The sequence below is a fragment of the Lynx rufus genome, unplaced genomic scaffold, assembly GCF_022079265.1.
Source record: "Lynx rufus isolate CCGP_SWC_20201006 ecotype Redwood Valley unplaced genomic scaffold, mLynRuf1.p SCAF_39, whole genome shotgun sequence".
Taxonomy (NCBI): domain Eukaryota; kingdom Metazoa; phylum Chordata; class Mammalia; order Carnivora; family Felidae; genus Lynx; species Lynx rufus.
The window spans coordinates 1,067,492-1,084,036 of NW_025814855.1; the positions used below are offsets into that span (position 1 = coordinate 1,067,492).

The following is a 16,545-nucleotide window of genomic DNA, read 5'->3' on the forward strand; positions in this document are numbered from 1 at the left end:
TGGACAGCGTCAGAGACTCACTAGGCTGCACCCAGGAGATGGCAAACTCTAATGAACAAACCCCTCAGCAACTTCAACAATTAATAAGAAGGCAAGTGGGACCTGTGGGTTAACATAACTTTTGAGAGAGCGACTGTAGGGCATCAGGATACGTTCTGGGTCCTAGCTGCAATAAATATGGCTTAAGTAACAATATTTGTGACGCAATTGAGGAAATTGACCATTAGGAATATGTCAGATTTTTTAAAATGTTTTATTTATTTTTGAGAGAGACAGAGAGAGAGAGACAGAGTGTGAGCGGGGGAGGGGCAGGGAGAGAGAGACACACACACAGAATCCGAAGCAGGCTCTGGCTCCGAGCTGTCAGCACAGAGCCCGATGTGGGGCTTGAACTCATGAACTGTGAGATCACGACCTGAGCCAAAGTCAGACGCTTAACTGACTGACCCACCCAGGCGCCCCAAGAACATATTTGCCAGATTTTAAAAAATGTGTTGTCTGATGGCTGTTGGGACTATGAACCTGTTGAAAATACATCCTCCATGAGTTCTTCTGCATTAAGTGTAATGTCTAAGTAACATACCGGTGTATGTGAGGACAGATCATACAAAAAGGGCTATGAAATGATAAGTAATGGTGGAAGACTGGGGAAGCTTCATTTTGCTTCATTACACAGTGTTTTCCTGTTTGGTGTATGGTTGCATATCGCCAGAAGAAATGATAAAATGCGGCTTGGTCTGTTCAGACTGCTGTAAGAAATTTTCACAGACGGGGTAGCTTATACACAACATAATTTATTTCTCACAGTCTTGGAGACTGGATGTTGGAGACCACGGTGCCAGCATGGTGGGGCCAGGGCTCTCCTTGGGGTGCTGACGTTTTGTGCGTCCTCAACATGGTGGAAGGGGCCATGGGTCTCTCTGCAGCCTCCCATAGAGCACTGATCCCATTCAGGAGGGCTCCACCCTCATGACTTAAGCACCTCCCAAAGGCCTCACCCCCTAAGACCATCACCTTTCTATGATGTAGGATTTCAGCATATGAAATTTGGGGGAACACAAAGATTCAAACCCATAGCAGTGCCATTGTGTCGGTAATTTTATCTTTTCAGAAGGAAGAAATCAAAAGGGTAACAGGGTACTTGTGGATCTGGCCTAGCGTGTAAGAAACTGGAAGTCGCCTCTCCATCCTAACAAGGAAAAAGCTGAACAACTCTTCTTGGATTCCAAAAATAACTGTGGTCACAGGGAAAACTGCTGTGCCCCGGTTGAGACCAGCAGATACAGAGATCACAATATACTGAAGCAGAAATGCACATGTGGAATCAGTGGGAGCCCGTGCAGGGATAGGGAGACTGAAATGTACTTGCCCAATTGCTGGAGTCTCAGTGGAAACGAGCCTGAGAGAGAAAACTTCCTGGGGAACCCAGCCCTGTGGAGAGCTCCCACACACTTGTAGAGTTCTACCTGATTCTCGCAGTGAGCATCCCGTGATGTTCTGTGATCTTCTGTGACAGGAGAAGATCCTGTGCTCCAACAGCAGAAAGGAAAAGAAACCATTTTCTTCTTCTTTTTCTTTGAATGTTACCTGTTTTCTTTGTTTGTTTGTTTGTTTGTTTGTTTGCTTTTTTAAGTAAGCCCTGTGTCCCAGGTGGGCTTGAGCTCATGAGCCTGAGATCGAGAGCCACGTGCTCTACTGACGAAGCCAGCCAGATTCCCCCAAAGAAACCATTTTCAAATATGCCAAAGCATGGTTCTCTGCAAAGTCTGCTTGCAGAAAAAACTGTTTGTTTTGATTTGAGGCAAATTAATGCTCCGAGACTAAATTTGTCTTTATTTAACAGAGGTTCACGGTGGGAATTTCACAAGCTAGTGACATACGAGGTAATCTCTTAATAAGCCAAGGAAGAAAATAACATATCCAAATCAATAGTCAATTAATCACACTATTGTAGCAGGCAGAAGGAGATGAAAGGAGTAACGTCCACACGGAGTGGAGGCAAAACTTGTTCTGAGTTAGTTCTATGGAGAGACGGCAAACCCATAGCTGATGTCCAGCCGCCAGCGCAAAGGGAAGTCCCCTGTTCCTAGAACATGTTGCTAGGGAACGATGATGCCAGTGTTGATGGGCTAGCGGATCTCCTTCCAGGGCCACTGTGGTCTTCCCCACTGGTGTAAAAGAGTGGCCTTTACTATGGCAGGAGCTAATGCCCTAAGGTCTTTGGAGAGCTATTCAGGTGAGCAGTTAGCCTTGCCCAACCCAGCACTCTGGGATGGTCTTCTCCAACTCTCAGGAGTTTTGGTCTAAATGGCCCTTAGCCATATTTGCTCCTTCCTATGTTTTTATTGCGAAGTCCTGGCAGGAACCCTCAGCACCTGGGCTACTGAGTTGTTATTGGTGAGAAGAGATGAGTTGATGATGTCTTGATGCAAGTAACCTCATTCTTTTGTCAAAACACGTTACTTCTAAAAACAGATTCATTTTCGTCATCAACGAATGGCTCTCAATCATACCAAACCAATATGCACACTATTTGAGCAGAGCCTAAGTTGCTCAGGATGTACCAGAGCCTAGGTGAACAGAGGGAAGGGAAATATACCTACCTCCAGGCCACTCGATCCATCCTGTCCCAGCCAAGGTGTGGGGGGACACTGACAAGGCACAGTGCGGAAGCACAAACTCACTATATGATTGAGACCTCTATTTTATGTCAGTAATTCATTCCATAAAAGAAAATAAATCTTTGGGGCACTTGGGTGGCTCAGTAGTTAAGCTTCCGACTTCAGCTCAGGTCAGTATCTCATAGCTTGTGAGTTTGAGCCCCAAGTCAGGCTCTGGGCTGACAGCTCAGAGCCAGGAGACTGCTTCTAAATCTGTGTCCTCCGCTCTCTCTGCTCGTTCCATGCTCATGCTGTGTCTCTCTGTTTCTCAAAAATAAATAAACATTAAACATTTTTTAAAAATAATAAAATGAATCTTTAACCTACAAACAAAACCTCTTAATCTCAGAAACTGTGATGATCCACTCATAAGGAACTCAAAGGTTAAAGAGGAAATTTCTGTGCCAAACAAATCACAACACTGTTCCAGGCATAAAACAACACAAAACCAAACAGACCCCTAGTCACAGACGACGTAACAGTCCCCTTCTCCCCACACTAACGCCGCTCCTGTCTACACCAGTCCCGTTCATGGAGTACTTCACATATAGACCTCAAGACAATATCACAAGGCGTGATGAATGTAAAAAGTCTGCAGAGACCAAGCAAGCCTTCGAACCAGGCTCACACTAGACAGGGATGTGGAAGTGGGAGACTAGGAATTTAATGTTGTTGTTGTTGTTGTTGAGACAGAGAGACAGAGCATGAGCAGGGGAGGGGCAGAGAGAGAGGGACACACAGAATCCGAAGCAGGCTCCAGGCTCTGAGCTGTCAGCGCAGAGCCCGACGCGGGGCCCGAACTCACAAACCGCGAGATCATGACCTGAGCCGAAGTCGGACACTTAACCGACTGAGCCACCCAGGCGCCCCAGGAGACTAGGAGTTTAAAACAATTGTGATTAAGATGCTAAGGGCTGTACTGGATAAATTAGACAGCATGCAAGAACAGAAGGGTTATGTAAACTGAGATGGAAATTCCAAACGAACAACCCTCCCACCCCCACCCCCAAAAACAAATACTAGAGATCAAAAGTGTAACAGAAATGAAGAATGCTCTGGTGGGCTTATCAGTAGACTGCACGTAGCTAACCAAGAATCTGACTTGAAGATATCTCAGAAAAACGTCCAAAACTGGGAAAAAACAAACAGAAAAGCCTGGAAGAGAAAACAGATGACACAGCTGTAGGACAACCACAGAAGCTGTCAATTACCAGTTCCAGGAATAATAGAACAAAGAGATACAGGACAGAAGAAACTGAATCAAGAATTTCAATTGAATCCAAATTGCATCAGTCTTGAAACTGAATCAGTCTCCTTTTGGAATTTTTTCCAAAACAGAACGTAGCACCCTAAAATGGCTTCACTGATGCTCTCTCCTCAGTATTTAAAGAAGAAATTGTACCAATTCTCTACAATCTCTTCAGAGGGAGAGGCAGAGGGAATGAGCCCCAACTCCTCAGAGGCTAGCATTTCCCCAGTACCCAAACCAAACAAAGCTGTGACAACGAAGAAAACTACAGACCCAGGCTCTCATGAAGACAGATGCAAAAATCCTCACCGGGATGCCACCACACACCTGTTAGAGTGAGGAACGGGAATGCTGATGACAGCACATGCCGGTGAGGATAGGGGACACCATGAACTCTCATTCCTTGCTGGTGACAACAGCACAGCCACTTTGTAAGACACTTGGGCGGTTTCTTTCAGAACTAAAGTTACTCTTCCCATACAACCTGGCAACTGTGCTCCTTCGTATTTACCCAATGGAGTTGAGAACAGGACCACTCGGGGCGCCTGGGTAGCTCAGTTGGTTGAGCTTCCGACTTCAGCTCAGGTCATGATCTCGCAGTCCGTGAGTTCGGGCCCCATGTGGGGCTCTGTGCTGACAGCTCAGAGCCTGGAGCTGCTTCGGATTCTGTGTCTCCCTCTCTCTCTGCCCCTCCCCCGTTCACGCTCTGTCTTTCTCGGTCTCAAAAATAAATAAACATTTAAATAAATTAAAGAAAAAAAAAAAAGAAAACAGGGCCACTCAAATATCTGCCAGTAATGGTTTCTAGCATCTTATTCAAAATTGCCAAAACTTGGAAGCAATCAAGATGTCTCCTTAGTGGGTGAATGGATCACACTGATATGTGCAGACAAGGATATTATCTAGTTATGAAAAGCAATAAACTATCATGCCATGAAAAGACATGGAGGGATCTTAAAGTGCATATTAAGTGCGTAAGTGAAAACAGACATCTGAAGAGGCTTCATACTGGGGGCGCCTGGGTGGCTGAGTTGATGGAGAGTCTGATTTCAGCTCAGGTCATGATCTCACAGTTCGTGGGTTCAAGCCCCACTGTGAGGCTCCGTGCTGACAGCTCAGAGCCTGGAGCCTGCTTCAGACTCTGTGTCTCACTCTCTTTCTGCCCCTCCCCCGTTCACGCACACGCGCTCTCTCTCTCTCTCTCAAAAATAAATTTAAAAAACATTAAAAATAATTAAAGAGGATTCATACTGTAGGATTCCAGCTATATGGCATTGTGAAAAGGGCAACATTATTGACAGAATAAAGGATCAGTGGTTCCTGGGCAATGTGTGAGCAAGAGAGGGATGGATAGAAGGAATCAGAGAATTTTTAGGGCAGTGAAAATATTCTATGTGATACTGTGTTATATATTACGAGTTGTTCAGACTCCAATGTACACACCAAGAGTGAACCCTCATATGCACAATGGACTCTGGGTGATAATGATAATCAAAGATAACAAATGTATCACTCTGGTGGGGGACCTTGATAATGGAGGAAAGGCGCTGCGTGTGTGTGGGGGCAGGGGATACGCGGGAGGTGCCTACCCTCCTCCTAATTTTCCTATAAACCTAGAAGCCCTCTAAACAAATTAAAGCTATTTGGAAGTTACTTATGTTTTTAAGTAATCTCTACACTCAGTGTGAGGCTCAAATACAGGAACCTGAAATCTAGTCACGTGCTCTTCCAACTGAGCCAGCCAGGCACCAGCAAAAATACAGTTATGTGTTTGCATTTACTTATTTTGAGAGAAAGAGCACGTGAGCAGGGGAGAGGGACAGAGGGAGAGAATCTTAAGCAGGCTCCACCCCGAGCACGGAGCCGGAGGCAAGGCTCAGTCTCACGACAGTGAGGTCATGACTGGAGCCGAAATCAAGAGTCAGACAGTTAACTGACTGAGCCACCCAGGTGCCCCTAAAGTTTTTAAATTAAAAACAAAACAAGTAAACATGAAACAAAACACTGAAGTGAGAGTTAGTAGCCCTGGATTTTACTTCCCATCCTGCAAGTCACTTCCGCTTCTTGGGCCCTAATTTAATTATCTGCAAAGGAAGGAAGTGGGCCTTGTGTTTTTTTCAAGGCTTTTTTGCGTTCCCTCTTTCTGTGGTAATACCAATTGTTTCTTTAAAGCTACAAAGGGCTATCTCAATCTTTGTAGGATTTGTCTACTAGGTCAAATAAAATGGAATAACAGACACATTAATAATGGCTACTTAAAAAGACAAGAAAGTTTTACATTTTAAATATCTTTTAAACAATTTAATTCAGGCATAACTGTCCTCAACTGCTCATATCTAGAACGTATGTTTTGTCCTTTTCATGCTTACGGTATTAAAATAAAAATTAAATGCTTCCTTCTGTCCTTTTGAGTTTATCCTCCTCACCATATGATATTACTCATAACGTGACATATTCTACCCATTATAATGGCATTTCCAAATATATTCCCCAAACGGAGAAGGCTATCATTTTATGGTCATTCTTCACTCATCTACCCCCATCCACTTAGGAGTTTAAATTTGATCCCAGACGTGATGTCGTTACTCACCTAATCCCTTCAGAATGTGTTTCTAAGATGGAAACGCTCTTGTATGACTCCAAAAACTTTATTACACACAATCAAAATATTTGAACCTATGATATATCATTTTAAGTGCTGGGTTTTGTCAGTTGTGCTCCTTATTTAATGCAGATTGGTTCCAATCAGGATGGAAAATTTAGCCTTAGGCAAGTATTAGGTAAATCTGCAAGGCTTCTAACCTATATGTACCACGACCATTTGTTAGCTTTTATTGTTCACTTGATAAAGTGCTCGGCCTTTTGTCTATTCGAATTTGCTACAGTGTAGATGCGGCTTTTTGACTCCATGCCCAGCCTTCTCCCGTATTTTGTATTTTGAGTCCAAGAGCTTTGCTCAACATCATGCAACACGAGGGAAACGTACCTATACCACGGTGAGGATACTGCTACACGTGTACCAACTGGGTTCACATTTAAAAAGACTAACCGTACCCACTCCTAGCAGAGATACCAGAGAAATGGAACTCTCATACACTGCTAGTGGGAATACAAGAGGATCATTTTAGATGACAATCTGGGGTTCCTTAGAGGCCCTACATTCACCCACACGCTGACTCCAGGATTAACACAACAGAGAGGACCCTGTCAGTACGAAGAACTGTATCCAATTTCTGCAGCATTTTTACTTGCAGCAGCTGAACCTGGAAACAAATATCCATTAACAGGAATAAATAAGTAAATAGCGTCGTATCGATAGGACACTCTTCTCAGCGATATAAAAATGGACTGCTCGTACAGGCACCACTGATGAATTCCAAAATAAGTGCCACATGAGGGCACCCGAGGAAATGGACTAAAGACTCTAAGACTTCAATCATACAAATTCTAGAAAATGCAAACTCATCTATTATAATGACAAGTCAATGGCTGCCTCGAGGATGGATTATCAGGGAACACAAATAAATATGGGGGTGTGGGAAGGTTTATGGTCATGATCGATGGCTTCATGGGTTACATGAATGTCAAAACATCAAACTGCATAATTTAATGATGGAAACTGCATGTCATTTGTACCTGACTGAAGCTTTAACAATAAGGTTCACATTAAAAGTCTGGATTGCCATGAACTACTGGGACCTCATGAAAATAAAAAGCTTCTGCACAGTGAAGGAAACAGTCAGCAAAACTGAAAGGCAACTGACAGAATGGGAGAAGATATTTGGAAATGACATATCAGATAAAGGGTTAGTATCCAAAATCTACAAAGAACTTATCAAACTCAACACCCAAAAACAAATAATCCAGGGAAGAAATGGGCAAAAGACATGAATAGACACTTCTCCAAGGAAGACATCCAGATGGCCAACCGACACATGAAAAAATGCTCAACATCACTCATCATCAGGGAAGTACAAAGCAAAACCACCATGAGATACCACCTCACACCGGTCAGAATGGCTAACATTAACAACTCAGGCAATGACAGATGTTGGCGAGGATGCAGAGAAAGAAGATCTCTTTTGCGCTGCTGGTGGGAATGCAAACGGGTGCAGCCACTCTGGAAAACAGTATGGAGGTTCCTCAAAAAAATAAAAATAGAACTACCCTATGACCCAGCAATGGCCCTACTAGGCATTTATCCACGGGATACAGGTGTGCTGTTTCGAAGGGGCACATACACCCCATGGTTTATAGCATCACTATCAACAATAGCCAAAGTATGGAAAGAGCCCAAATGCCCATCGATGGATGAATGGATAAAGAAGATGTGGTGTATATATACAATGGAGTATTACTTGGCAATCAAAAGGAATGAAATCTTGCCATTTGCAACTACGTGGATGAAACTGGAGGGTATTATGCTAAGTGAAATTAGTCAGAGAAAGACAAAAATCATATGAGTTCACTCATATGAGAACTTTAAGAGACAAAACACATGAACATAAGGGAAGGGAAACAAAAATAATATAAAAACAGGGAGGGGGCAAAACAAGAGACTCCTAAATATGGAGAACAAATGGAGGGTTGCTGGAAACAACAAATGGAGAGGTTGTGGGAAAGGGGATGGGTTAGATGGGTAAGGGGCACTAAGGAATCTACTCCTGAAATCATTGTTGCACTATGTGCTACCTAATTTGGATGTCAATTTTTAAAAATAAAAATAAAATTAAAAAAATAAAGTAGAGGAAAGAAAAGAAAAAAAACGTCTGGATGGCCTACACTTCAGATATCATGTTGGGCCACCATACTGACTCCACCATGTGTGTCCTCATCAGAAGACATAGGTGTCAGCGGCAGGAAAATTAGGTGAGCAATGAAGGTGTTTCCGTGTCATTCAACAAAGACACTGGCTGGGTCAAAAAGGCCTCACTGTTGAACTAAGAGTTCTCTCCTGTCTCTGTCCTCATTTTGCTGCCATCTATAACAGACTTTGGTGAACAGCCCAGAGGGGACACAGGAATCCACAAAACCTTGAGATTCTTTTTTCTGACAGGCCCTCAGCTACACAAGACAGACCCTTCTGGAGGTCCTGAGATTTTCTGTACCTGCTCATCCTTCAAGGTCATAGTGCCTAAATACTGTGGATGCCCTTTTCAGAGAGGATCACTCCAGTTTGTTGGTCTCCTGCACTCTCTATTAATCCAATTTGTGTCCAGTGATCATGCCCATGGCCCTTATAGTCTTAAAACCAGTGATGCTACCTACGGAATTCAGGACGTCAAGACCTGTGGCTGTGCTGCCAGGCCTGGGGAATAGGTTTCCTTCAAGAGCACCGGGCACTCACTATACCATCAATATCCCTTGTGAACAAGACAACAACTTTATGTTGCTTAGAAGCCCTGAAGGTTGTCCTAACGGCCAACAACTGCCGCTCTTCGGGTTGAAACTCTGACCCTACAAAATATCCTGGCATCCAACTATAAATGAGGATCACAGAGCCTTTCAGCCTTCCCTTAAAGTCTTCAAGCAGCCATACAAACTAAACTCTGACTGGAGAGCTACCTTCTGCCGTCACACTGTCCCTTCTAAGGCACACGAATCTGTTCACATGCTCATGCTAGCAAACACAGTTAACTTCATGCACGCACACAGTGAATGGAATCCCCACGATTAACAGTGACTTAAACAGTAAGACCTTTATTATGGTACAAACAAGAGCAATGGGAGGGTGACTGCTGGGTTGGTGACTTGGGAGGCTGGGATTTCCATCTCTAGAGTCACGAGGACAATAACAGCCCTGAGACATGCAGTCCACCTTTTCAATGCACCAACAGTCCTCTAGGCCAAAACTGGGTGAGATCCATGCCCTACCTCCTCAGGGAGGAAAAGTGGGGAAGGAGCAATACTGGGGCTGTTCATGGTCATCTGGGACCTGCCCTGACACTGGAGCATGGCCCTGGGCAGGTTCACAAAGTGCACTGCAGCTGCCACATCCCTGGGGTTTCTGTGGATATTAAGATGTATGAGGTTCAACACAGGCAAATGGCACCTTCCGAAAGGCTCTCCTCCAGCGCTGTCACACTGAACACCTAAATGCTGTATACCTGCACATTTCAGGTAGGTCTTCCATTTGAAATTTGTCATCTCCGATGAGGTAAGTCCTTTGGCTGAAGGCTTTCTCACAGTCACTGCATTTCTAAGGCCATTCTTCAGTGTGAGTTCTCTGGAGTGCACCGAGGCTAGACTTCAGTCAGCCCCTTCTCCCGTCGGCCACATTCCCGAGCCTTCTTCTGATGTGACATTGTGGTGTTTTAGGAGCTTGGACACGGACGTTAATATTTCCCACCTTCAAAACTCATAAAGCCTTTTTCCTGGTGTGAATATTTGAACGGTCACTGAAATGGAAGACACGGGTAAACATTTCCCAAATTCACCGTACTCCTCAAGCCCTTACCCGGTGTGCACTTTCCGGTGCTTAATGAGGCTGGAGCTATGGCTAAAGGACTTCCCACATTCGCTGCACTCATAAGGCCTTTCTCCAGTGTGAACTCTCCTGTGTTTAATGAGGCTAGAGTTCTGAGTAAAGGATTTTCCACATTCAACGCACTCGTAAGGCCTCGATCCAGTGTGTACTCTCTGGTGTTTTAGGAGACTGGAACTGTAAGTAAAGAATTTCCCACATTCGCTGCACTCATAAGGCCTCTCTCCAGTGTGAACCCTCCGATGTTGAAGAAGCGCAGAGCTTTGGCTAAAGGATTTCTCACATTCGCTGCACTTATAAGGCCTTTCTCCGCTGTGGACTCTTCGGTGTTCGATGAGGCTGGAATTCTGAGTAAAGGATTTTCCACATTCGCTGCACTCGTAGGGCCTTGATCCTGAGTGAACTCTCTGGTGTTTTATGAGGCTGGAGTGGTAGGTAAAGAACTTCCCGCATTCGCTGCACTCATAAGGCCTCTCTCCAGTGTGCACACTCCGGTGTTGAAGGAGCGCAGAGCTCTCGCTGAAGGACTTCCCGCATTCGCTGCACTCGTACGGCCGTTCTCCAGTGTGAATTCTCCGATGTTTAATGAGGTTGGACTTGTTGCTAAATAATTTCCCACATTCGTCACACTCGTGAGGCCTTGCTCCAGTGTGAACCCTCCGGTGTTGAATGAGGCTGGAGCTTTGCCTAAAGGACTTCCCACATTGCCCACACTCATAAGGCTTTTCCCCAGTGTGCACTCTCCAGTGGTCACTGAGGCTGTAGCTTTTGCTAAAAGATTTCCCACATTCACTGCACATGAAGCATCTCTCTCTGCTGAGGTGTCTCTGGTGACGAACAAGGGTGTGTCTGCAAGTGAGGTCCTTGGCGCCCTCTCCCGAGGTGCACGGAGTTCTCCTTCCGTGAGAGGCCGCCCCGCACTCAGCTCTCCTGTCTGACTTCTCCCTGGTGTGTGTGGCCCGATCCTGGAGGAATCTCGAGCTCGCCAACAAGTCCCTCACAACCTCGCCACAGGAAAAGGGCTTCCCGGACACACAGAATGTGTAGTCCTTCCAAGAAGAGGCTCCGCCCCTGTTGCTCCCGAAGCATTTCTCTCCAGTGCGCTGCTGCTGGTGCGCAAGGTCTGTGTCGAGATACACCTGCTTGTCACACGCCCCCATCTTGTGCAGTTTCTGTCCACCAGGTGTCGCGTGGTGCTCGGTCGAACGTAAAAGTTCCCTCAAGTCCGGGACACACACCTCACGAGGGGGGGCCTTCTGGGAGGACACAGCCGCCTTGGAAGTCCTGCCCCGTGACACTCCTTGTACAGACACGCTCTGCTCGGGTGCCTCCTCGTCCCCTGCTCCATGCCAGCAGCCTGAAAGCAGGAAATGCTGGTGAAGCGCGGGCTGACTTTGACGGGAGGGAGGCTAGTACACGAGCTACAAATGTGTGGCCAACAAACCGGGGAACCCGTGCACGGGCCTGTCTGCAGGACCACAGAGTTGGCTGAGGTTGAGGATGGGGCTGCTTAGCAGTAGTGGGGTACAAAGAACACTGCATGAGAGAGGCCTTCCGAGATGAAGGCCAAGCATGCGGCGGGACAGAGAGGAGGCAAAAGGTCTACAATTCAGTCCTCTGCAAACAGCTTTCCAAAGGAACTTATCGTGGTGACACGAATGCCGTGCAGAAGGGTGTGTCAAGGCTCAAGGAAACAGGACTGTGACAGGGCAGGTGGTGTTCAGGGACGGCTTAAGGACACGGCCACACCTCATGACAGAATACACAGCGGCCACTGTGCAGAGTGCTGCAGGTGGAGTGGTGAGAAAAACCGGTGCCATATGGAGCCCAGAGCTGTGACGCTCACCCCGGGCCGGAAGGTAGAGTAGAACTGACAAGTAACAGGGATGACATTCGGCAAAGCGCCATAAAAGGGCAAGGAAGGACAGAAATGAAGTACGGCCACTGGCTTCAAAGTACTAGTCAAAGAGAATAGGCTTTGGGGGCAATCTGAACCCAACACTGACGTCGTCTTCCTCCAGGTGCCACTCTGCAGGGCCTGGCTGCCTCTGAGCCATCCTCTGGGTGGGTCACCGGACCTACTGTGAACCACTACAGGCTCCCCGATCCAGCCCCACTCCCACCACGAGCAAGGATATGGCACCTTCGTGATACAGGTACTAAGGAGAAGGAGCGGACAGATGAGTGGCCACCGGCAGCCTAGAACAGCCCAGCGAATGACAGCCTATGGGAAAGAGAACTAAAGAGTCCCCGGACAACTCTGGAAGGGGGTCTCGTGAGAACAGCCCATGGTCCGCAGAAGCAGTAACTCTGGCGGAGAAAGCAATCGCGGGCACGGGCAGGCACGGCGAAGCGTCAGCTAGAGAAGGCAGCTGACCTGGAGCATGCAGATGCCTTGCGCGTGGACGAAGTCACCCAGGCAGGAAGAGGGTAGTGAAGCTGGTGTCCGTTAGGTCCACCGCGAGACTCCACCCTCTTCCCTGCACGTCAGCAGGAAAGCCGGTCCCACTCCAGGAAGGAGGGCAGTGCACAGACCCCAGCCTTACCTACGACAGCACCCACCCGGGGAACTGGGGAAGGAAGCAGTGCTCGTGGTCCCAAAGTAAAGACAGACTGCTGCTGGGGACATGGGGAGGGCAGAGACTAGCCCAGGGCACAGGGGTGGGTTTGAGGGGCTTACCCAAGGAGGTTATATGGGCCAAGGTCTCCAGCATCACATCCTGGTACAGACATCTCTGAGCCTCGTCCAGGAGACCCCATTCCTCCCCGGAGAAGTACACGGCCACGTCTTCGAAGGTCACCCTGCCCTGGCATGATGGCGACAGATGAAACCACAAAAAGCCCCTTTCCCAAGATCCACAATCCCTTCCCCCACCCACCCCTAATCCATGCCCATCCTCCCCCATTCTCCCAACTCAGACGAGGAACCAGGCCCCAGTGCTGGGAGCCAAGGCGCTCTTCCCTCCTCATGGGCCCACCGATCACAGGGTTCTGCCGACACAAGAGGCACGTGGACAAGTACGTATCCAAGTTGTGGACCTGGCACAGAGGATCCACCCACTCATGCCAGGCTATTCTTCTGTGGCGGCCACGGTCACATAAGTCTCAGTACCAGGTCCCCAGGCCATCAGGCACATTCCCTCCCTAACTACACACAGTTCTGGAAACTCGATCTCACAACCACATGCCTATGGTCAACACCGCCTCACTGTCCCACGCTGCAGAAAGGTCTCCGGCCTCCCCATATGTGACTTGTATTGTAATCACTTCCTCTTCATCCCACTGGTGAGGGCGGGCGTCCCATCTTAGGGTAATGGGATGACTAAACACACGGCACCCGACCCCATACAGAGGAGACGGACAGCACTTTATTACCCACAGGTATTCACCGCCTGGGAGAGGAGGACACTGCACCCAGAAAGGCCGAGAGTGTGGTTGTTGTGTTCTGAAAGAGCGAACATGGGGCGCCTGGGTGGCTCAGTCAGGTGAGCGGCCGACTTCGGCTCAGGTCATGATCTCGCGGTCCCTGAGTTCGAGCCCCGCGTCGGGCTCTGTGCTGACAGCTCAGAGTCTGGAGCCTGTTTCAGATTCTGTGTCTCCCTCTCTCTGACCCTCCCCTGTTCATGCTCTGTCCCTCCCTGTCTCAAAAATAAATAAAAAACGTTAAAAAACGTTAAAAAAAAAGTTAAAAAAAAGAAAAAAGAGCGAACAACCAGGAGCCGGAGGATGCAGGCTTCATTGGATAGAGAGGGTGGGGTGTCTCCTGCTTTGTCAGAGGACGTGATCGGCCCGTCTGAGTCACTCCACGGGCTGGCAGGGAACTGAAACCCACACGAAGGGCTAAGCAGCACACGCTCCTTCGAGGAGAAGGCCGTGTGGCCCGGAAGGCTGTGTGGCACACACAGAGATAGGGCATTGCAGGGGTCTTCGCTCTTGGCCTCACACCACAGTGAGCACCAGCTTCCAGAGTGTGCTCGGTAGAGACAAACAGGATCCAACGCCACTCTAGACCTGTCGTGGTTTCCACTGGTGGTGGCAGCCCCAAGATCCTTCTGTGCAGGCCACCCTGCCTCAGACCGGCAGGACCTAGTGTCTGTCACAGGTGACCAGGTCAGCAGGTCACAGGCGACCTTACCCTCCAGCATGAACGAGCCCTCCCCCCTCGCCCCGGCTGCACCAAAGTCCTCACACATCCTGGCAGAGTTCGCAGAGTGGAGAAGCTCCACAGGCTCAGGCCTGACTGTCGTCCTCTTGCTCTTGTCACTCCTCAGCCTCTGCATCCCTCTCGCGTCTACTGTTCTGCCAGAAACCGTGGCCACCTGCCCGCGCATCCTGTCCCCACACACTCTCCCTTCATGGCCATTACATCCCTCATCTCTCAAGTCACACCATCACCCAAGTATCGAGCCCGAACTCCCTTTCTCCCCCCTTCTTCCTGGCACCATAATCGCTTTACCAGCATAACCAGAAGACTGCTCCTCGCAGATGTGACCCCCAGCTCACTCGCCTGGGCCCACACAGCAGCCACGATATTTTTAGAGGTCTCCCTTCTGAACCCCTCCCCAGATTTCCGGAGCTGTGTGTTGGCTGCCTACTTAATGCGTCCACTCAGTGCTCCCAAAACATCTGCTGCCCACACATCACTCAAACCACCAACTTCCTCATCTCCGTTGACTGAGCTTCATCCCCATGTGCGTGTGAACAAAACCCTGGAAGTATCCCTGAATCCTCGTTTCACCCCGTGACAGGGTGAAACATTAGAAAATAGAGTTGTCACTTCTTAAAACACACATCCCGACTCCAACGACCTGTAAGCCAGGGCCCTGGTCCAGTAACCCTCACCGAGACTATGACAGTAGCCTCCTCCCTGAACTCGCAGTCTACACTTCATGCTATAGCGGGGTGGATCCCATGAGGCCCTTGGTAATGTCACGTCCCTGCTCACATCCAAGTTTCCCATTCCCACCACAAGAGACACCCAACTTCTCAGGCAGTCGTTCAGGTCCTGACTGCTGTGCCCCTGCTCCTTGTTCCCAACCGAAACAAAGGCACCGCTCGTTTCCTGAATAGTTCCGGTTGGGTGTTAACTCCAGCGTGTGCACACCTCGCTACCAGGTCCTGGGACAACCGTCCCCACACAGATTACCACAAACGGAAACACCTTCATGTAACTCCTGGCACGGGCCTGGGGTTTCTCCAGGGTCTCCAGACCCCAAACTTGCGGAATGGCACCTAAGAGTCCCGGGGACACAACAATGCAGGACAAGGGGGTGGGGGTCGGGGCCAATGAGGGACTGGGGCCCCGCCCACCTGTTCGTGTCGGTTCCAAAAACGCCCCTGCAGCCCCGGGAAGTGGGGGCGTGTCCAGCCGTGGACGCGGGAGGCCACGGCGGGTTCCAGGGATCAAGGCTCCCCGAACTCTTGCCGGCCCTGAAGACTACGACTCGACTCGGCTGGCAGTTCAGCCCCTGTGCCTCCGTGCTCTGCATCGCCCCTCACCACGTGCCCCTCCCCTGCAGCCCGCTCCCGCACCCCGTCACGCCGGCGCTGAGACACGGGGCCCCCGCCCGCGAGCGCTTCCCCGGCCCGGACACCGGACCTGGGCCGCAGGGACGCGAGCAGGCGCCCCGCGTTCGGGCCTCGAGGGTCTGGGTGGGGGAGGGCGGGGAGGGCCCTGGGGCCGCGCGGTTACCTCAGCCGGGTCCCTGGGCGCGGCCACCGCCATCGGACTCTGTGGGTGGGCGGTGGTCACCCGGACGGGCGGTCCCTGTCCGTCTCGGGTCGGGGCAGCCCGGGAGACGTGGCGACCCCGACCCCTAACGGTTCAGCAGGGTTGGCGCCTCCCCTCGCACCTTCTCGGTCCCGTTATGTCACTGTGGAAGCGGAACTCCGGAACCTGTTACCAGGTGAGCAAAACTAAGAGCGCCAACATGGCCGCCCTCAGCGACAGCCGGAAGTCCCGCCCCGCCGAACGGGCTACACGGGAAGTCTCCTGTATTGAAGCTCTCATTGGAGACGACGCTGCCGCTTAGGCTCTGGGCTTTCTGGGTAGAGTAGTCTCCACAATTCCGAGGCCGCGGATCAAGGGCCTCTTAGGGAAAGAGCCACCAAGGTGTGCTTGGAGGGGCGAAGGGGAAAGACACATTCTGGTC

The 16,545-nt window shown here is 49.2% G+C and overlaps 1 protein-coding gene across 2 annotated transcripts in view; it reads right to left on the reverse strand.

Moving 5' to 3' along the window:
* LOC124522779 (zinc finger protein 154-like) overlaps positions 1-16,314 on the reverse strand; it is a 33,101-nt gene extending 16,787 nt beyond the window's left edge. Inside the window, exons 1-3 of one of the 2 annotated variants that reach the window (XM_047094398.1) lie at positions 16,086-16,314; positions 13,074-13,195; positions 9,566-11,750 (exon numbers count right to left, since the gene is read on the reverse strand). In XM_047094398.1, the coding sequence (XP_046950354.1) occupies positions 10,363-11,750; positions 13,074-13,107 (1,422 nt within the window). In that variant the 5' untranslated portion in view covers positions 13,108-13,195; positions 16,086-16,314 and the 3' untranslated portion in view covers positions 9,566-10,362. Of the gene's footprint in view, positions 11,751-13,073; positions 13,201-16,085 lie in introns of those variants that run through there. The other variant, XM_047094397.1, reaches the window with a different exon arrangement.
* Between the last annotated feature and the right edge of the window lie 231 nt (positions 16,315-16,545).